The 23,057-nt window shown below is 44.6% G+C and overlaps 1 protein-coding gene across 4 annotated transcripts in view; it reads right to left on the bottom strand.

Moving 5' to 3' along the window:
• ctif (CBP80/20-dependent translation initiation factor) overlaps nt 1-23,057 on the bottom strand; it is a 300,050-nt gene that overhangs the window by 90,929 nt on the left and 186,064 nt on the right. For all 4 annotated transcript variants that reach the window (XM_070867474.1, XM_070867476.1, XM_070867477.1 and 1 more), the window contains one exon: nt 4,643-4,719. In XM_070867474.1, the coding sequence (XP_070723575.1) occupies nt 4,643-4,719 (77 nt within the window). The remainder of the gene's footprint in view (nt 1-4,642; nt 4,720-23,057) is intronic.

Raw genomic sequence — 23,057 nt, 5'->3', positions numbered from 1 at the left:
ACAAGGTCACCAGACCGCAATGAATTTATAAAACCCACATTATTAGCCACTGTTACAGGGGTCATAAATAGCATGGTACATATGCCAAATCAGCTAAGTGCCAGCATATCTTGGGTATTTTGTTACACTTGAGTTCACTTTGGCTTCAGGGGGAAGTACTGAGACAAATGCTGGATGGCAGTGCCCAAACCCATATCCCTCGGGCTAAATTTTCGCCACCATTCTGTGCTGTTTTTTTGGCCTGCGCTGGTTTTTTTTTGGAGTGGACTAAAAATCTGCAAGTTTCGCCAAAGTTTCTGCGCCATCCTAAAGTACTTGCATCCGATTTTTTAATTCCCGATTTTTTGAAGTCACTAGGGCCGAACCTGCCCAGTACGCAGTTTCTGGCCATTTAACTGAGTTTGGCCGAGTATGATTTTTTAAAAAAACAGCGCACTGCACCCTTCTGAAAAACCTTCCCTACACAAGGAAATCGGCGCAGAGAAGACGCCATTGTTTTAGCCGAACTGAAGTCACGGCACCAGGGGTCCTTTCGGCCCGGGATTACAGTGGTACCGGCACTGTAGAGGTGGGAAAAAAAATCTCTCAATGCGAAAAAGGAATAAAGGAATTTCATTTTGTTTCATATATTGAGATTTCAGTGTTGTCCCAAATCTCTCAGTGATCTATTTTACAAAAGGGAAATGCCTTTATTTGTGCCTCAACCCTTCAGTGTCTCCCTTGTTACCCTGGCAACCTCAGTTTTTCGGCACAGACCTTAAGCTCCACCCACAGTGCTGAAGGACAATCTGCACTGCTCCAAAATGAAAGGTTATGCCGGCAAAACGTGGAACATTTTTTTCGGCGCAGTCGGGCCACTAAAAAAAAAAAATCAGATGTACCTCTACAATTGCGCCAGAAAAAGGCCATGTGGAATTTTGGACCCCTAGTCTCCATTTCCAAATTGGACCAGTCACAGGAAGGTCATCAACAAGACCATCACATATTCAACCGAGCATGCCAATTGACACACATCATGGAACAAAATATTGTACAGAGCACCAGACTCAAGGTACATAAAGTGATCCCCATAATGCTCAAGGAAGTGTTCTGCATGTTCATGCAGCCATTAGTGTAAACATCAAGTCTACATGACTATCATATCAGAATTTGAAACCTCTAACTTTTCCAGTTTTCTTCAAAATGTTGCACAGGTTCCTGAAAAGAATGGATACAACTGATGTTTCAAGAAGTTAGTAGGTTACCCAGCCATAAGACATTAAAAGGATTTGTTAAAAAAAAAGTTATGCCAATAGTATAGAGTTTGGAAAGCACAGATTTCTGGAGCAGAGGAGAAATATTTGTTTCTTTGCACAGCCTGGCCTATAGTACAGGTGGCAGCCGTGCTCGTCATGAAATAATGCAGTTTGTGCTGCGGTGCCTAGGCCTAGCCCTCACCTCCCCACCAAATACAGAAGTTGTGGTGCCACTAACTGCAATAATCCAAAGATAGTGCATGGAAGATAAAGGACCTACTTCAAACTCCATGAAACACAAGATCAGCTAAGCACATGAAATTCCTTTGCTCCTTTATCCGTTTACTTAGATACAAGATGATTTTTTAGGAACAGGAGAAGTCAATCCTCTTTGTTGATAGTCTTGATGCGCTCACCTTTGACATATCCCACAATGCCTACTCTCTCCAGAAGCGTATCTAATTGCCACGTGAATTTACCGAGAATGACTTTCCCTGGTAACTTATTCCACAACTCCATCATCCTTCGGATAAAAAAAACTTTTTCAGGACTTCACTTCTCATTCTTACCTTCCTAATTGTTAACTTGTTCTCCTTATATTTGAACCCTTCACCATAGTCAATGATTTGCAATTCCCTTCATAACCTTGAATCTTCAGTTGTAACCCAAAGTCTCCCTTCCAATGAAAACAAGGCCAATTTTCTTAATCTTTCCAAAAACTTAAAAATGCTGATAGTCTGAATTATCTTCATTGCTCATCTCTACTTTCTCAAGGGTAATGATATCTTTAATTACCAATAAAATAGGTACTGTCTATGGCTTGTTTATCAGCACAGAATCGTATACACATTGACCTTTATGGTCTTTGACAGGAGAGCATGTGATTAATTCTCCTGATTCCAAGGCAGAATCTTTAGCATCAAATGGCATTTAAAAAAAATATAAGCAAGCAGACAAAGTACATGCAAAGATAACTCACCAGGAATAATGAGTACTAGTGTTAATGGCCTATAGCTTGAAGAAATTACACAAGTCTTTAAGTGAATGAACAAAGATTGTACTTGCTGCTTTCCCCGTCAATTGTCCCTTTTAGCATTTTTGATAATTCAGTTATATTTGTCCAGAAAGTGCCAATGGGCGACCTCATGGTTTGACTTAAAACCTTAACAGGTAATGTTTTCTCTTACCAAAACCCAGGTGGAATACACACAAAGAACACTAACATCTAATCGGGTGTAGAACAAACAAAAAGAGAGTAATAAATGGGCAACCGCATTCGGCACAAAGATTACAGGAAGATACTATGGGAAAGTGCTTTCAACATTAACTATTTATTCCTTTCCACCAACCACAATATCTCCCAACAGTTTTTGGATCTGCCTGCCTGTCTTTCTCCTTTCCTCATTAAAAAAAAATTGCTGTGAAAAAGAATCCTGTTCTAAGTGGCTACTCCAGTCAATGGTAGATTGCCATATTGTGAGAGCTGGTGTGCTGTGTTGAAGTCACTGCTGGACCTCATCTAAGTCCAGGAACAGAGCTCAGTATCTTTTTCTTGGTTCACCCATAAGCCCCAGTTGCACATTGCAAAACTTCTGACAGGAGCAAAGACAAGGCCACAATAATTTTCTAAGTAAATTGCAGCTATAGATTGGTGCATACAAACAAAAATAACTGAATCTTACTCCTTGCAGTGAAATACCCATCAACTAATCCAGCGGCACAGATTACACCCAGCCAACAAAATAAAACGCACTAGGCCACGATAGTTAATCCGAGCACTAGATGTCCTCAAGTACTATAATATTAAGTATACAGATTATGAAACATTTAAACTTGGGTTAGTTAATGTGACAAAGGGGAAGCTGATGTGTGATGAAGGAGAGGGAAAGGCAACAGGTGACATTTAACAGCTCCAAGCTAGAGAGGTGATGCAAAGCAATTTTTTCTGAAAGTTGTACCTGTTAGTGTCTCAGCGTGTTGGAGAGATCCAAATATTCTGCATCATCACCTCTTGCAAGTTTGACAGTTAAACAGATCAATGAAGGGATCGAACTGCGGCTGGATCTCAGATCAGATCATCGGGGAAATGGGAGCATAGAGGAAGGGGGGGGGGGGGAACATTTCCCGCTGCGTGCAAGGCTCTTTTTCAAGAATCTGTTTTTGCTGAGGTGCACAACATACCATGGAACGGTAATATGGAGGCTCATTCACCTCTGGTGACATGTGATCTCAACTATGCCACTGTGGGGAGGCACAACACAGAGACCGGGGACCCTCCCTACAGAGGAATGGAGGCGGAGGAACACATCAGAGGAAGTCACCCAGAGAACCCCCTCACTCACCTTCCAGCAGCTGGTTTCAGACCAGTATTGGAAGAGGCGTAGGAACAGGTGCACAGACTACCCTCTCCACCAGTGATGGTGCATTGCTGCAAGATTACTGGAGGGGAAAGAACATAATTAAGTAAGTTACAAAATAAAAGCTATGTCTTGTGCAAGGACCAGATGTGGGAATGACTAGGAGGTGGCGATTGCTGCCATTTCCATTTCTTCCTCCTCTCCAGCTACCGCTGCATCATGGGCCTCCTCAAACTTCCGCATGGATCCGACGTGAATTGGGTTCAGACAGTCTTAACCCGCTTCTTTGGAACATCATTGGGGCATTTGACTTACTAGGTGCGCAGAATGGATGGTGCTCCGTTCCCCTACACTAAATTCCTTCACATTGTTGAGCACAAAACAAAAATCACCAAGAAAATGTTCTAAAATAAAAACATTTTAAAAAGCTATTAGTGGAGAAAAACAAACTCGCTGCAAGATATTTTATACACCAAACATGTTTGATAAAAAGACTAACATTCTTTTTAGTTTAACTGAGGATAATATACATGACATTGCTTTGGATTTTGTTCCACGTAAGGTTTTTTTTTCTTTATTGAAGGCCGATAAATTACGTATAAGATTCTGACGGGACGGGACAGGTTAGATGCGGAAAGAATGTTCCCGATGTTGAGGAAGTCCAGAACCAGGGGACACAGTCTTAGGATAAGGGGTAGGCCATTTAGGACTGAGATGAGGAGAAACTTCTTCACTCAGAGAGTTGTTAACCTGTGGAATTCCCTGCCGCAGAGAGTTGTTGATGCCAGTTCATTGGATATATTCAAGAGGGAGTTAGATATGGCCCTTACGGCTAGGGGGATCAAGGGGTATGGAGAGAAAGCAGGAAAGGGGTACTGAGGTGAATGATCAGCCATGATCTTACTGAATGGTGGTGCAGGCTCGAAGGGCCGAATGGCCTACTCCTGCACCTATTTTCTATGTTTCTAAACTAAAACTGTCAAACCTACAAGGTGAGTGAGATTGTAACCCATCACAGGATACCATGACAACCAGCAGCTTAAGACTCACCTCCGGTCATTCCGTCGCCTCCGGAATAACTTCTTAGTCTGTGCGATTTCAGCTTCATTAGACAACGGCTGATACACCTGGAAGAAATCAAACAGGCTGCTTGTTAAAGGGCTGTGCATGAGAGTAAATATAGATTGTAACTGGCTGAAAGCTAGCTTCTCCTGACCTAAAAATGTTCTAATCTTTATTCTTTCCTGAAGTTGCTGACTCATACTGAGGTAGGGTGAAAGGCAACTGGCAAACCTCCAGAACCAAACCAAAATACCAATCCTTCATGTTTAGAATGATTTTTCCCCCCTCACTCTAGCTGAGATCAGGTAAGTCAGCACAGACCAAGATTTATCAAGCTGAAACACCAGTGCTGGGAAAGAGAACCCATCCATTGAGTGCTCATATGTCAGGTACAGCACAGGTGCTGAGCAAAGCTCCCTTTACTGTGACCAATCAATACTCCCAGGTCAGGTATTATAAAGTTCATTTTACACTGTCCCATTGAGTACCTCTCCCCAGGACATGTACAGCACAAGCTTTCTTTACATCACCACATTAATTGTTCTGAAGCGTTGGACAGTACGGTTGGCTGCAGAGTCAAGCTCCATCTACACTGTTCCAATGATACTTCCAGGTTCATAGAATGATACAGCACAGGAGGCCGCCATTCGGCCCATTATGCCTATTCTGGTTAGCATACAGTATGGGTTAGATACAGGGTAATTCCCTCCACACTGCCCCATTGATACTCCCAGGTACTGTATGGATTATATTCAGGGTAAAGCTTCCTCTAAAACACATGATACGATGTTGTTCAGGGAAAACAAAAACATGTACACCTCTGAATAACAAAAAGATTAAATGGAGACAGCAAGGTTGAGCTTAAATATTTAAACACTGCTATAAGAAATACACTTCTGTGCTCAGATGCATATGCAGCCTCTATTACTGGCAAATACTGACATCACTCTGGCCTGAACCTTAACCTCAAATGAACACTGCATTAGATCAGTGTCACGTTAAGCTACAGCGAGACGTGTGTGTGTGTGTGTGTGTGTGTGTGTGTGTGTGTGTGTGAGAGAGAGAGAAGCGTTTGGTTTAGTTTCAAATTCTAGGCAGTTATGTGCTGTGGACTCTCACCCATTAAGTCAGTGCGGCCTCAAATGTCAAAATTAGCAGGTAAGCATGGACTTCCCGTTGAAGCTGCTGTTTCAGGAAGCAAGGAAGAGTCTTCTGTTGTCCAGCCTGCGAGTGAGCCCGTACGCATTGGCAAAGAAAGCGCCATCAAAACAGACGTCCTGATTGTTTGGAAGCAAGGTCACGAGTCCAAAACTTCTTCAGGCTTGTGTTCTGCAGCCGAGATCACATTAATATCAAGAGAAAACCCTACGGTGACAATTCACATGCTGCGGAACAACGCTGAACAATTAGAGGAAGTATGTCTGCAAAATATTTCCTTCCGAACACCACCAAGTTAATAATTTCACCTTGTTCTCTGCATTATGAGCTTTCTTGGAAGGTTCCTTTAAAGCTTGCAGTGCGCTCCTGTGTTACGATGTAGTAGCACTTTCGGACTAGGTCACAACTTTGTATTCAGGATGAGCTTCCATAGGATTTACAGCACAACAGGTCAACAGGTCTATAGCGGTATTTATGCTTTCCAGGAGCTTCCTCCCACCCTACTTCATCTAACTGTATCAGCATATCCTTCTACTCCTTTCTCACACATGTATTTATCTAGCTTTCCCTTAAATACTTTGGGGCAGAAATTGCCTTTTGCCCCAAACTGGGTGAATAATTGGAATTAAATGAATATTCTCCGCCCGAATCCATGGCAGGGAGAATAGAGGGAAATTGCTGCGGTTGACGCTTAGCAACATCACTCCCTTTCAGTTAAAGGGGAGGGCCGCTGCGAACTCTGCAGCCACATTAGTGGCGCCCATTGGGCCACCAGGGAGGGTTTTGGCCGGCCCAGCGGTCTGGCACAAGAGGGGGTGTCGGGCTGCCTGGCCGAACCCGTGGCCACCATTATCGTGTCGACTTCAGAGTTGGCCGTCGATTAAAATAAAATGGCGGCTGCGGCGGTGCGCCCTCCCCTTTAAGGGTAGACGCGCTACCCAGCCGCTGGCAGCTTCCCGGTGGGGAAAGCTGTCGGGGGCACCGAGTGCCAGCAGCTCCACTCCTGCACAGGCCGGAACGGGGTTGCCGCCGGGCGGTAAGTGGTTGGCGCGTGTTCGATGGGTTTCCGCTGCCTCCGGCCCAGGAGCAATTTCGGGTGGGTTGGACCATCCATGGCCCCCAGTCGGAAAGGCCTCTTAAGAGGCAGTAATGGACCTTAATAAGGGAGACGGGGCAATTTTAACCCCTTCGGGTCATAGAATCATTACGGCACAGAAGGAGGCCATTTTGCCCATTGAGTTCATGCTGGCTCTCTGTAGAGCAATCTAGTCAGTCCCATTCCCCCGCTCTATCCCCGTAGCCGTGAAACTTTATTTCCCTCAAGTATCTATCCAATTTCCTTTTGAAATTATTGATCGTCTCTGCTTCCACCATCCTCGTCAGCAGCGAGTTCCAGGTCATTACCTCTCACTGCGTAAAGAAGTTCTTCCTCACATCCCCACTGTATCTCTTGCTCAAAACCTTAAATCTGTGTCCCCTCGTCCTTGTACCATAAAGCTAATGGGAACAGCCTTTCTAGGTCTACCTTATACAAACCCGTCATAATCTTGTACACCTCTATCAAATCTCCCCTCAACCTCCTTTGCTCCAAGGAGAATAGCCCCAGCTTCTCCAACCTAACCTTGTAGCTAAAATCCCTCATCCCTGGAACCATTCTGGTAAATCTCCTCTGCACCCTCTCAAGTCCTGAAGTGAGGTGACCAGAACTGGACGCAACACTCTAGTTGTGGCCTAACCACAATTTTTTAAACAAATTTTTCAAGGGATCATTTGCATCATAACAGTCCATATTATATATTTCTCACTCATTTTCTCACTCAGGGTTCGAATATCTTAATTTTCTCCCATACTACACACCAATGCAGCTGAAAGGGTGCATTGATGGGCAGGTTGCTCAGGCTGAGGTTAAAGCCACTATAATTTAACCAGTTGGGGTTACACGAACATTGCCGAGGGAGGGGAAGGGGAAAATGCAACCCAACTCCAATATAATCTTACCAATTATACACATGTAGGTATTGTTAAAAACACAAGCATCAACTCCCTAATGACTCAATAGATACATTAATCAGAGTGAGACAGTGCTACACAGACCATGTAGGTCCAGTGTAAATCTCTGATCTGTGCTGAGTTATCTGATTTCAACCAGGCTGGTGGTGGACAGCTAAAGTTGGCCTCGAATGTCCTGGGCTAGGAAGGAGGAAAGCAGCAACTGTTCCCGATTACAGTAATAGAGTGGTGCTCACTGGAAGAGGCACGTATATGGACGTAAGGTGAGCACAGGATTAGGCTCAGCCGTGATGTTCCTGTAAAGTCGAATATCCCGCCAACACTCACCGTCTTGGCTCACAGATCAAGAATAGCCACTTGGGTGAGAAATTGGACGAGTCAGCGGCTTGGAGGGAAACAGCCAGTCGCATAACCCGAGCCCAGCAGCTTGTGGCTCATGCTTTGCTATAACGTTGGAGCCCAGTGATTTTCGCAGCCAAGCAACTTCCTACCATCTATTCCTGTTTATACAATGTTCGCTTCTAGATAAACAGACATTGCTGCACACTTGGACACACAGTCTACATATCAGCGTACGACATTGCCCGAGTATCCGGGGTTTAACATTCAGCTCAGTCCAATTCACCAGCCTCCACAGCAGCAGCTTATGGAGATAATGTTTTCCACATACATCGTCCTACATGTTCTTCTTCCTGCCTACATTCTCACCATGTTGAACCTAACTGCACTCTTAAATCTGTCTATTTCCAGGATCTCAAAACTGCAGAACTGCTCACCTCCCTCAAGTCTTCCCTTCCTGCGACAATCTTTCAAAACAAAAACTTATCCTCACCCATTCACCACTTCTCGATTCATCCAATCCGATGAAGGAGGCAAGCTTGCAGTGGAAAGTGTAGCAATGGCCGAGATACTAAATAAAGTGCCTCAGTTTTCATGGAGCAGGTGGATATTGGGATTGTAGAATCACCAGAGGTGGCTTCAGAAAAGTTAGTGGATTTACGATTCAAAAATAAATTGACTAAATAATTTAGTCAAACTTTTGACAAGTCACTGGGACCTGGTGGTTTATATCCAAGGATCCCAAGGAGAGAGAGAGAGATATAATTACATGGCAAGGGAAACCGAGCACTTGGTCCAACCAGTCCATTTTGATAATTATCCTCCACGAGTGGTTGCACTAATCCTATATGTGCACTCTTACTATATTCCCCTTTCTTTCAACCGTCTCTCTAACCTAGAGGTCCCTGCTCCAGTCACTAACTCATTACACAACCACACAATTAATAAAAGTTTCACTAGCTCTCAAATCCTAAATCGCCTCAATTTAACTTTATATCCAAGTCCCCTCAACCATTAGAAGATAAAAAGCAAGATATAACGGTGAATCTGTATAAATTATTCAAAGGAGCACCGTTGAAGTATTGTGTACAGTTTTGGGCCCTACACTATACAAGAAGAATGTTGAGTCAATAGAAACGGTGAAAGACAGATTCACCTAGGATTCTGCCTAGGATTCAATCGGTTTCTATCCACCCCTTTATAATTTTTTAAACAGCTCTATCAAATCACCACTGTTGTAACAAATACAGCTCCAAATTTTAAGTCTTTCTTCGTTTTTGTATTTCCTCGTACCAGGCAGAATCCAATTGAATAATTTATACAGATTCACCGTTATATCTTGCTTTTTATCTTCTATACTTCTTGCCATAAATACAATATTCTATTAACTATTTATGACCTTATCCCCTTGAAGTGCTACTTTTAATCTCGTGAACCTGAACCCCAAATCCCTCTGCTTAAGAACGCAAGAACAAAAGCATCAGGAGCAGGAGTAGGCCATACAGCCCTTCGAGCCTGCTCCGCCATTCAATATCATAGCTGATCTTTGACCTCAACTCCACTTTCCTGTCTGATCCCCATATCCCTTGATTCCCCTAGTCATACCAAACATCCAAGTATCTCAGCTTTGAATATACTCAGCGACTGAGCATCCACAGCTAGGGCAGAGAATTCTACAGATTCACAACCGTCTGAGTAAAGAAATTCCTCCTCATCTCAGTCTTAAAAGGCCGACCCCTTATCCTTAGACTGTGCCCTCTAGTTCTAGACTCTCCAGCCAGGACTCTCTCAGCATCTACCCTGTCAATCCCCTTCAGAATCTTGTATGTTTCAATGAGATCCCCTCTCGTTCTTCTAAACTCGAGAGAGCACAGGGCCAATCTACTCAATCTCTCCTCAAAGGACAACTCTCATCCCAGGAATCAATCTAGTGAACCTTTGTTGCACCACCTCCAAGGCAAGTATATCCTTCCTTCGAGAAGACGACAAAAACTGTGCACAGTACTCCTGGTGTGGTCTCACCAAAGCCCTGTACAATTGGAGCAAGACTTCCTTATTCATGCACTCCAACCTTTAGAAATAAAGGCCAACATGCCATTTGTCTTCCTAATTGCTTGCTGTACCTGCATGCTAGCTTTGTGTTTTGTGTACTAGGACACCCAAATCTCTCTGAACACCAACATTTAATCATTTCTCACCATTTAAAAATATTCTGTTTCTCTATTCTTCCTACCAAAGTGAATAACCTCACTTTTCCCTACATTACATTCCATCTGCCACCTTATTGCCCAATCACTTAACCTGTCTATCACTTTGCAGGCTTCTTGCGCCTTCCTCACAGCTTACTGTCCCACCTAGCTTTGTATCGTCAGCAAACTTGGATACATTATACTCGGTCCCTTTATTCAAGTCATTAATCTGGAGTGTAAATAGCTGAGGCCCAAGCATTGATCCTTGTGGCACCCAACTAGTCACAGTCTGCCAATTTGAAATATTGCCATGGGATCTTTTACATCCACCTGAAAGGGCAGACGGGATCTTGGTTTAACATCTCATTCGAAAGACGGCACCTCCGACAGTGCCGCACTCCCTCAGTACTGCACTGGAGTGTCAGCCTAGATTTATGTACTCAAGTGTTATGTATTTACGCTTGGGGTCACCAGACAGCAGATGGCGCCAATGCTGGAGGTCATCGGGCTGTATGCGCGGCCACTGGTATATAAGCGCGGGTACTTTGGGCGCGAATAAAGTTGGATCAGGTTCACATCTGAGGCAGTTTACAGTAACAAGACTCTAAAGTTACCTCGTCGCTAAATGTAATGACTCAAGAACCTTCGCATGAACAATGGGCACTATTGGAATTCTGGAGAGATTTGTGGATGGCGAGGATTGGGCGAATTTTATCGACCGCCTGGATCAGTATTTTGTGGCCAACAAAATGGAGGGAGAGGCTGACAGTTCGGCGCAGGGCGGTTTTCCTCAGCGTTTGTAGTCCGAAAATTTATGGCCTCATGAAGAACCTTCTCTCGCCTTTACGTCCAATGGACAAAGAGTAGGGGGATTTGTGAGCTTGTGTGTGACCATCTTAAGCCAAAAGAGGGGATCATAATCTCACGCTAATTGCTTCTATACACATGTTCGTGCTGAGGGCCAGGATGTGTCGCGATTCGTCGCCGACCTGCGACGTCTTGCTGAGCCGTGTAAGTTCGGGAACATGTTGCGAGATTTCTTCATGATAGGCATCAACCATGATGTGATTCTCTGGACGTTATTGGCCGAAGAGAAGCTGGATTTGAGTAAAGGCCATCGCGACTGCCCAAACATGCATGACGACTTATGATAATTTGAGACAGATATCATCGAAGAGTCGGAGCTCCACGGCAGATACTGTAAACAAGATTGTGTCGTCTTCTGGCAGAGCTGCTTATGGCAGGGTCTACTCGACTGCTTATGTAAAACCTGTAGCTGCTCAGAGTCCGCCAACTGGTACGAATCTGATTTCACCCTGTTGGCGTTGTGGGAGCAATTATCAGCCTCATCAGTGTCGGTTTAAAATAACTCCTGTAATGGCTGTTCGAAAGTGGAGCATCGTCAGAGAATGTGCCCACAACTGAGCAAGCGTGCTGCTGCTCATTACATTGTTGATGATGACCAGTCTAGTGCTGGCCCGGATACACAACCCGAGGAGGAAGTGTATGGTCTATATTCGTTCTTGGCAAAGAGCTAGCTGTAAATTGTTAATGTGAAGCTGAATGGCTTGCCTGTATCAATGGGGTCAAGTTTCGGCCGGCCGCTAGAATGGTGCACATCGGAGAGGCCCGCCTAATTTATAGAACAAAAATTGCGCCGAATACTTACCTCGCGATTCTCCAATAGCTGTAGGCCCAATTCCACCAAGGCACGACGCAGCAGGAGCTGCTGGGGGCGGAGCTACAGCCCTGCGGTGAAAACAGTGCCAGCAGCTGCGCGCATGCTAAGTGGAGGTTGCGCGCGTGCACAGTAGCTTCCGGCGTCCTGTCTCCGGGGCGACGACCCTATCCCAGGCTGAAGGAATGTCGCCCCTATCCCCGGCCGAGTGGCCTGCGCATCTTACCTCGGCGGCAGGCCCCGCCTGGCCGGCCTCTCGCTGGGGTGGGCCATACCCGAAGAATCGGCAGCCTGGCATCGGCTGCGTGCGGGCCCCGACCGAAGTCCTCGGCGGGGCCCGGCTTCTTTGTCGGCGGCAGGGCCCGCCCGCCCTGCGTCTCGCTGGGGCGGGCCCCGCCCGAAGAGTCGGTGGCAGCAGCCCGGCATCATCATCATCTCTCCACCCCCCCCCCCATCTTCTTCTCTTCTCTCCCCCCTCCCCATCTTCTCTCTCTCTTCCCCCCCCCCCATCTTCTTCTCTCCTTCCCCCCCCCATCATCTTCTCTTCCCCTCTTTTCCCTGGTGCTGCAGGTGAGTAGAAATAATTTTTTATTGAGTGATTTTAAATTTTTTTTTTTTACATTTGTTTGGATTGATTTATTGGTTTATTTATGATTTATTATTGATGTTGGTTCTTTATTTGTAAAAGTGAAGTGTTTAGTGTTTGTTAACCCCCCCCCCCCCCCCATTCCCTATGCCTGATTTGTAACCTACGCCTGATTTTCTAAGTGTAGGCAAGGTTTTTCTGAGCGTACAAAAACTTTCAAAATAGGCATAAGTGTCCGGACACGCCCCCTTTTGAAAAAAAAATCTGTTCCAAACTGAAACTGTTCTAACTGACTAGAACTGGAGCAAACTAAATGCCAAGAATTGAAATTTCTAAGATACTCCATTCTAAACCAGTTGCTCCAAAAAAATAGGAGCAATTCAGGCCGAAACTTGACCCCAATGGAGCTGGACACGGGTGCAAGTCAGTCGATAATAAGCCAAAGGACATTCGACAAGCTGTGGGGCACGGAGGCTGTGAAGCCTAAGCTGAGTCCAGTCAATGCCAAGTTGGGTACTTACACTAAGGAACTCATACCGGCGATTGGCAGTGCAGTAGTCAAGGTGTCATATGATGGTATGGTTCAAGATCTACCATTATGGATCGTCCCAGGTAATGGTCCAATGTTGTTCGACAGGAATTGGCTCGAGAAAATCAAGTGGAACTGGAATATCATCAAAGCGTTGTCCTCGGTGCTTAAGTGTTGAAGAAGTTTCCTTCTTTGTTTGAACCGGGTATTGGTAATTTTATTGGAGCCAAGGTGCAGATTCACCTGGATTCTGATGCAAGGCCTGTCTATCAAAGCTCGATCTATTCCTTACATGATGAGGGAGAAATGAGCTTGACGGAATTCAACGTGAAGGGGTCATATCACCGGTCGAGTTTAACGAGTGGGCCAGTCCTAGTGTTACTGTGTTGAAGAGTGATGGTACTGTCAGGATTTGTGGAGACTACAAGGTTACAATGAACCAATTTTCAAAACAAAATCAGTATCTGTTACCGAAGGCTGATGACCTGTTCGCCATGCTAGCTGGTGGAAAGTCGTTCACTAAACTAGATCGAAGGTCGGCATACATGACACAGGAGCTTGTCGGCACTTCGAAGAATCTCACCTGCATCAACACCCATAAAAGACTATTTGCCTATAACAGGTGTCCTTTTGGAATTCGTTTGGCTGCAGCCATATTTCAGAGGAATATGGAGAGTCTACTGAAATCCATTCCTAGAACGGTCATGTTTTAAGATGACATTTTGGTCACAGGTCGTGACATTGCTGAACATCTGAACAATCTTGAAGAAGTCCTACATCATCTGGACAAAGTGGGACTCAGGCTGCAGTGTCTCTTCATGGCACCTGAAGTTGAATTCCTGGGGAGGAAGATTGCTACTGATGACATCAGGCCTACTGATTCAAAAACCAAGGCCATCAAAAATGCACTGAGGCCTCAGAATGTGACAGAGCTGCGTTCATTCCTTGGGCTACTCAATTACTTCGGTAATTTCTTACCCAGACTGAGCATTTTATCAGAGTCGCTGCACATGCTACTCAGAAAAGGCAACAACTGGGTCTGAGGTGTATCTCAAGATAGAACCTTTGAGAAAGTCAAGAATCTGCTCTGTTCAAACAAGTTGCTTGTTCATTATGATCCGTGTAAGAGTCTTGTATTGGCTTGTGATGTTTCCTCATATGGGGTTGGCTGTGTACTCCAACAAGCAAATGAGTCGGGTAAGCTACAACCCGTTTCGTATGCTACGAGAAGTTTGTCGAAAGCGGAAAGAGCTTACAGCATGGTAGAAAAAGAAGCGTTGGTCTGTGTGTATGGGGTCAAAAAGATGCATCAGTACCTGTTTGGTCTTCGTTTTGAACTCGAAATGATCACAAGCCACTCATTTCATTGTTTTCAGAAAATATAGGTATTAATACCAATGCATCGTCCCGTGTTCAGAGGTGGCCGTTGACATTGTCTGCCTATGATTATGTTATTCGTCATAGACCTGGTACTGAGAATTGTGCCAATGCACTGAGTCGTCTGCCTTTGCCCACACCTGATATGGAGACGCCTCAACCTGCAGATCTACTGTTAGTAATGGAGGCGTTTGAGAGTGAAGGTACCCCCGTCACTGCTCAACAAGTTAGGATCTGGGCCAGCCATGACCCTATTTTATTGGTTGTGAAACTTTGCGTCCTCAGTGGTGATTGGTCTGCAATACCTATAGAGATGTGTGATGAGACCAAACCATACAACCGTCGCAAAGATGAGTTGTCCGTTCAGTCAGATTGTTTACTGTGGGGTAATCGTGTTGTTATGCCTAAGAAAGGTAGAGAAAAATTTGTACGTGAACTACATAGCACTCATCCCGGTATTGTCATGATGAAAGCCATTGCTAGGTCTCATGTATGGTGGCCTGGAATTGACTCTGATCTGGAATCATGTGTGCATCAGTGCAATACTTGCATGCGGCTAAGTAAAGTACCAACGAAATCTCCGCTGAGTTTTTAAATCGTGGCCATCTAAACCATGGTCGAGGATTCACATCGATTTTGTGGGCCCTCTCCTGGGAAAGATGTTTTTTGTTGTGGTGGATGCATATTCAAAGTGGATAGAGTGCATTATTATGTCATCCAATACATCCACAGCTACCATTGAGAGCCTGTGTGTCATGTTTGCTACTCATGATTTGCCTGACATTGTTGTGAGCGACAATGGATCTTGCTTCACAAGTCTTGAGTTTCAGGAGTTCATGAAACTCAATGGTATTAGACATGTGAAGTCAGCTCCAGTCAAACCTGCTTCTAATGGTCAAGCAGAGCATGCTGTTCAAACGATCAAGCAAAAGTGTGAAACGTGTAACACAGTGTTCACTGCAGATTCGTTTGTCATGTATATTGCTCAGTTACAGGACAAGATCTCATACGCTGACTGGGGTTTACCCTGCTGAACTGCTGATGACGAGAAATCTCAAGACCAAGCTTTGTCTTGTTCATCCTGATTTGAATGATCACGTTGAAAACAGACATCATAGTCCGCAATGGTATCATGATCATGCTGCTGTGTCACGTGACATCTCTGTTAATGATCCGGTTTATGTACTGAACTATGGTCAAGGTCCAAAGTGGATCGCCGCCACTGTTACAGCCAAGGAGGGTAACAGAGTGTTTATTGTCGTGCTCAAGAATGGGCAAACATGCAAGTAACACCTTGACCAGGTTAAACTGCGGCACACAGGTGAACTGGAACTGTTTGAGGAAGATGCAGTCAGTGACCAACCAACCAATGTTCATTCATCAGAGGACTCTGCTGTCATTATTAAACCTGGACCTTCAGTCTCTGAGGTGGTCATTACCACTTCCATCAGATCGGTTACTCAGCCTTCAGTCACAACTGACTCAGAACGCTCGCCGAGAACTGAAGTTGAACTCGTGAGCGGAAAGACCCAGACCGTCAAGACCCAGACCGTCTTAATTTGTAAAGAGACTGATATTAAGATCTTGAAAGGGGGATTTGTTATGTATTGATGCTTGGGGTCACCAGACACCAGAGGGCGTCATTGTCGGAGGTCATCGGGCTGTATGTGTGTGTGCGCGGTCACTGGTATATAAGCATAGGTACTATGTCACACGGGTACTTTGGGCTTGAATAAAGTTGGATCAGGTTTACGCCCGAGGCAGTTTACAGTAACAAGACTCTTGAGTCATTACATCAAATTCAAGTGAAAAGGGGAGAGAGGGTGGAAGGGGGGGGGAAAAGAGAGAGAGAGCGAGGGTGAAGGGGAGGGGGGGGAAAGAGGGAAGGGAAAATAAGCAGGGGTATGATAGAACTAGACAGAAAAGCAAGAGTAAGATGTAGAGCTAGAGGGAACGAGTGACTAAATGAGAGAGCATGAGGAAAACCCCCCAGAATAGGCCATAAACAACCAGGAAAAAAAGTTAATTTCAATTCCAGAGATTCCGGACCCTTAGTCTTTGGACTAAGGCTCTAAAATTAGCTCCATTTCCTACACAGAGGATATTGCAGTAACGCACATACATTATTAAGGAAACACTATTGTCACTGAAGGAACTGCTTCAGCAAACAGCCTTCCTTTAACCCTTGTGGAAGGTGGGGGTGATTGCCAACGAGTTGTATTGAGTCCCAAAAACAAACACAAACAAGCTTACTCTCCTGCCCTTTTTCTTTGAAACATAGCGCAACCGATTTCCACAACACTGCACTCCTCAGGAATTTTCAGTGAGTGAAACTTTAGTTCGAATGTGGAGATGGTACCTAAATTGGGATGGGCGATTGTTGGTAATGTAACATGCTTCATGTGGTTGCCATTTCACTGAGTATAATGATCACTGAAATGAAAGATAACAGGCAGCTAATGATTGCAAGCCAGGTAAAACTCGATACCCAGGTATGCGCCCAATTTAACAGGTGTTAGTAGCTCAAGTTCCTCAGCTAATGACCAGGCTAGTCAGGAACAGTTATGAACTCATTTTGCCAAAGCATCACCATCCTGATAGAGGGTTAGATCAACAGAGTAATTTAATCTGAAGTATATAGGTTCTGACACCAGAAAAAAAAACTTATTGGTTTTATTAATATTGATAGAAAGTCATCATCATCATAGACGGTCCCTCGAATGAGGATGACTTGCTTCCACATGGGTTCACAGATGTTTCAATGAAGGACCCGATATTCCAGTCCTGTGCGTGGATTTTTTTTTAACGTGTGGTGACGGTTGCACATCAGCCACCACTCGGGCTTGACAGAGCTAGGCCTTTATCCAGTGGCAAGGGTTAACCAAGATGACTGGAGACCAGCTCTGCTGCACGGACCTAGTGCGCACACATATCGCAGTGTGGGCAGGCCCATGCTGCCCCTGGGTCCTCGGCTCTTCTGGGCCACGCACCCTCATTTGCCGCACCTCCGCCACAAAAACATTCGCTGCACCTCCGCCACGATCTCTCGCCGCTCCTCCGCCACAAAAACATTCGTTGCACCTCCGCCACAATCTCTCGCCGCTCCTCCGCCACAATCTCTCGCCGCTCCTCCGCCACGACCTTCCCGTTCCTCCGCTGTACCTGGGCTCCGCCGATGTTCCTGCCCATGCTCCAAATGGGTTTTGATGACATCACCCAGTCGCCCACTTGTAGCAGCTCGTGCTGGAAGCTGCAGTGGTATGCTCTTTTATCCTCCCGACCTGCGGTGGTGTCCTCTCACAGGTTGCGGTGGCCCACAATGTTCCAGGGGCCCGCGCTGCTCAAAGTACAAGTTATATGTCGATACACTTATTATAGTAGGATATAAAAACATAAGAAATAGGAGCAGAAGTAGGCTATACAGCCCCTTGAGCCTGCTCCGCCATTCAATAAGATCATGGCTGATCTGATCACGGACTCAGCTCCACTTCCCCGCCAGATCCCCATAACCCCTTATCGTTTAAAAAACTGTCTATTTCTATCTTAAATTTATTCAATGACCCAGCTTCCACAGCTCTGAGGCAGCGAATTCCACAGATTTACAACCCTCAGAAGAAATTTCTCCTCATCTCAGTTTTAAATGGGCGGCTCTTTATTCTAAGATCATGCCCTCTAGTTCTAGTCTCCCCCATCAGTGGAAACATCCTCTCTGCATCCACCTTATCACGCCCCCTCAATCTTATACGTTTCGATAAGATCACCTCTCATTCTTCTGAATTCCAATGAGTAGAGGCCCAACCTACTCAATCTTTTCTCAGAAGTCAACTCCCTCACCCCCAGAATCAACCTAGTGAACCTTCTCTGAACTGCCTCCAAAGCAAGTATAGCCTTTTGTAAATATGGAAACCAAACCTGCACGCAGTATTCCAGGTGTGGCCTCACCAATACCCTGTATAACTGTAGCAAGACTTCCCTACTTTTATACTCCATCCCTTTGCAATAAAGGCCAAGATTCCATTGGCCTTCCTGATCACTTGCTGTGCCTGCATACTATCCTTTTGTGTTTCATGCACAAGTACCCCCAGGTCCTGCTGTACTGCAGCACTTTGCAATCTTTGTCCTTTTAAATAATAACCTGCTCTTTGATTTTTTCTGACATCATACTCCATTTGCCAAATTTTTGTCCACTCACTTAGCCTATGTCCTTTTGCAGATTTTTTGTGTCCTCCTCACACATTGCTTTTCCTCCCATCTTTGTATCGTCAGCAAACTTGGCTATGTTACACTCAGTCCCTTCTTCCAAGTAGTTAATATAGATTGTAAATAGTTGGGGTCCCAGCACTGATCCCTGCGGCACCCCACTAGTTACTGGTTGCCAACCAGAGAATGAACTATTTATCCCGACTCTCTGTTTTCTGTTAGTTAGCCAATCCTCTATCCATGCTAATATAGTACTCCCAACCCCGTGAACTTTTATCTTGTGCCGTAACCTTTTATGTGGCACCTTGTCAAATGCCTTCTGGGAGTCCAAATACACCACATCCACTGGTTCCCCTTTATCCACCCTGTTCATTACATCCTCAAGGAACTCCAGCAAATTTGTCAAACATGACTTCCCCTTCATAAATCCATGCCGACTCTGCCTGATATCTATCAGTGTCTGCGAACTAACCAATCCAAGTGAGCCCTCAGCACAGAATACCAAGGAATTACTGAAAGTGGGCCTATCTATACACCTAGATGGACAATGTCAGATGACTTGCTCCAAACCTATCAATTCTAAGAAGATAATGTGATATTTGTGTTATGTACTACTAGAGGTAGCACCACACAGACCCACAGTCTCACTGCAATGTGTGTTTTCTTTATATAGAAGCTAACAGAATTTTGCATGATTATAGCCATCACACCTTCGCAGCTGAAAACTAGACATGGGCTGGATTTTTGGGTCGTTTGCGACCCGGTTTTCGCCGGGTTTTTGACCCTCCACGGCGATAAATGGGTCGGTGAACTCTTTTGCGTCCAGGCGCGATCCTGATTGGGTTTTCTGGCAGCGCTCCGGCTTTCCTTGTGACACTGGCAGAGGTTTCGACAAACACCCAACCCGTACGCCCCAAAACGCGCCCGCGATGACTGCCAAGGTAAACACAGCCCTGCCCGCTGCTGAGAGTTGGATAAACTGCAAAAAAGGCAAGTTCTAGTTTTTATTCTTTGATATTTTTTTTGCAGCGATTTGTGTTGTAAGGGTGCTGGCAATGTTTTTGAATGTTTGTGTGAAGTTTTTTTCCCCCTCCCAAGGCCTCTCTCTGAACATTCCCGGCCCTGCACTTTAGTTGGCGATTTTTGCGCCAGAAAGTCGTACACCGCCTCCCTTTGCGGCGCAAGGACCAAATGACAAAAGTTGCTCCACGCAGTGCAAACATTAATTGGGCGGTAAGTTTCCCGCCCCGGAAACGGCAAAGCTGAAAATCCAGCCCATTATGGATCCAAACTAGCAGTAATCCTTTACACCAACTCGTTGATGCTTGTTAAACTGGATTAACTGGACACCTCCTGCAAAATCCTAACGACCTAGTCTGAAGCATGTGCCATACAAAATACATCAGAATAGAAAGATATTAATACTGACTTCTGGTATTAAGTTATTCTTCTATTATACACTGTCTTAAAGTTATTCAATGTCCCAGCTTCCACAGCTCTCTGAGGCAGGGAATTCCACAGATCCACAACCCTCAGAGAAGAAATTGCTCCTCATCACAGTTTTAAATGGGTGGGCCCTTATTCTAAGATTATGCCCCCTAGTTCTAGTATCCCCTATCAGTGGAAACATCCTCTTTGCATCCACCTTGTCAACCCTCATAATCTTATACGTTTCGATAAGATCACCTCTCATTCTTCTGAATTCCAATGAGTAGAGGCCCAACCTACTCAACCTTTCCTCATAAGTCAACCCCCTCATCTCCGGAATCAACCTAGTGAACCTTCTCTGAACTGCCTCCAAAGTAAGTATATCCTTTCTTAAATATGGAAACCAAAACTGCACGTAGTATTCCAGGTGTGGTCTCACCAATACCTTATATAGCTGTAGCAAGCCTTCCCTGCTTTTATACTCCATCCCTTTTGCAATAAAGGCCAAAATTCCATTGGCCTTCCTGATCACTTGCTGTACCTGCATACTATCCTTTTGTGTTTCATGCACAAGTACCCCCAGGTCCCACTGTACTGCAGCACTTTGCAATCTTTCTCCATTTAAATAATAACTTGCTCTGATTTTTTTTCTGCCAAAGTGCATGACCTCGCACTTTCCAACATTATACTCCATCTGCCAAATTTTTGCACACTCACTTAGCCTGTCTATGTCCTTTTGCAGATTTTTTGTCCCTCCTCACACATTGCTTTTCCTCCCATCTTTGTATCGTCGGCAAACGTGGCTACGTTACACTCAGTCCCTTCTTCCAAGTCGTTAATATAGATTGGAAATAGTTGGGGTCCTAGCACTGATCCCTGCGGCACCCCACTAGTTACTGATTGCCAACCCGAGAATGGGCCATTTATCCCTACTCTCCGTTTTCTGTTAGTTAGCCAATCCTCTATCCATGCTAAATATATTACCCCCAACCCCGTGAACTTTTATCTTGTGCAGTAATCTTTTATGTGGTACCTTGTCAAATGCCTTCTGGAAGTCAAATACACCACATCCACTGGTTCCCCTTTATCCACCCTGTTCGTTACATCCTCAAAAGAATTCTAGCAAGTTTGTCAAACATGACTTCCCATTCATAAATCCATGCTGACTGTGCCTGACCGAATTTTGCTTTTCCAAATGTCCTGCTACTGCTTCTTTAATAATGGACTCCAACATTTTCCCAACCACAGATGTTAGGCTAACTTGTCTATAGCTTCCTGCTTTTTGTCTGCCTCCTTTTTTTTTTTTTAAATAGGGGCATTACATTTGCAGTTTTCCAAACTGCTGGGACCTCCCCAGAATCCAGGGAATTTTGGTAAATTACAACCAATGCATCCACAATCCCTGCCGCTACTTCTCTTAAGACCCTAGGATGCAAGCCATCAGATCCAGGGGATTTATCCACCTTTAGTTCCATTATCACACTGAGTACCACCTCCTTCGTGATTGTGTTTAGTTCCTCCCCCCTATAGCCCCTTGACTATCCACTGCTGGAATATTATTAGTGTCCTCGACCGTAAAGACTGATACAAAATATTTGTTCAGAGTTTCTGCCATCTCCATGTTCCCCATTACTAATTCCCCGGTCTCGTGCTCTAAGGGACCAACATTTATTTTGCCACTCTTTTCCTTTTTATATACCTAGAGAAACTCTTGCTATCTGTTTTTATATTTTGTGGTAGTTTACTTTCATAGTCTATCTTCCCTTTCTTAATCATTTTTTTAGTCATTCTTTGTTGGCTTTTAAACGATTCCCAATCTTCTGTCCTCCTACTAGTTTTGGCCACATTGTATGCCCTTGTTTTTAAATTGGATACCGTCCTTTATTTCTTTAGTGAGCAACGGATGGCTATCTTTTCTCTTACGCCCTTTCCTCCTCACTGGAATATATTTTTCTTGAGAAATATCTTGTGAAATATCTCCTTAAATGTACACCACTGTTCATCAACCGTCCCAAACATTGATCTATTTTCCCAGTCCACTTTACCCAACTCTGCCCTCATACCTTCATAGTCTCCTTTATTTAAGCTTAGTACTCAGGTTAGAGATCCAACTTTCTCACCCTCCATCTGAAATTGAAATTCAATCATGCTATGATCACTCATTCTGAGGGGATCCTTTACTAGGAGATTGTTTATTAATCCCAGGAGCACATAAAGAATAATTTTGATGAAAAATCAAAAGGAGAATATGATAACAGAAGAAAAACTGTTTAAGGGCAGCAATTAAGGAGGAAAACATTAAAAAAAAAAATATCAAAAGGAAAATCACCTTCACATGTAAGGGTAGGAGATGAAACACCTGTCCTTTTACCTCCTCTCTTCCCACTGTCCAGGGCCCCAAACACTCCTTCCAGGTGAAACAGCGATTTACTTGTACTTCTTGCAATTTAGTATACTGTATTCACTGCTCATGATGCGGTCTCTTCTACATTGGGGAGACCAATCGCAGATTGGGTGACCGTTCAGTCTCTAAGTGTGACCCTGAGCTTCCGGTCGCCTGTCACTTTAATTTTCCACTCAACTCCCACTCTGACCTCTTCGTCCTCTGCCTCTTACACTGTACCAACAAAGCTCAACACAAGCTCGAGGAACTGCACCTCATCTTTCATTTAGGCACTTTATAGCCTTCTGGACTCATTGAGTTCAACAATTTCAGACCTTAACCTTTACCCTTATTTTTTCACGATATGATTCTGCCATTCCCATTTACATCTCTTCTAGACTCATCTTTTGTTTCTCTTTGTTCCCATTACCATCTCTTTTTGCCTTGCACCATCATCCCTTTTGCCTTTTAATCTCGCCTGCCTTCTATCCTATCACAAACCTTTCCTTTTGTTCTTCCCTCCCCC

Source organism: Pristiophorus japonicus, chromosome 2 (assembly GCF_044704955.1).
Source record: "Pristiophorus japonicus isolate sPriJap1 chromosome 2, sPriJap1.hap1, whole genome shotgun sequence".
NCBI classification, from domain to species: domain Eukaryota; kingdom Metazoa; phylum Chordata; class Chondrichthyes; family Pristiophoridae; genus Pristiophorus; species Pristiophorus japonicus.
The sequence above is the reverse complement of the archived record's forward strand: the minus strand, read 5'-3'. Positions and strand labels throughout refer to the sequence as shown.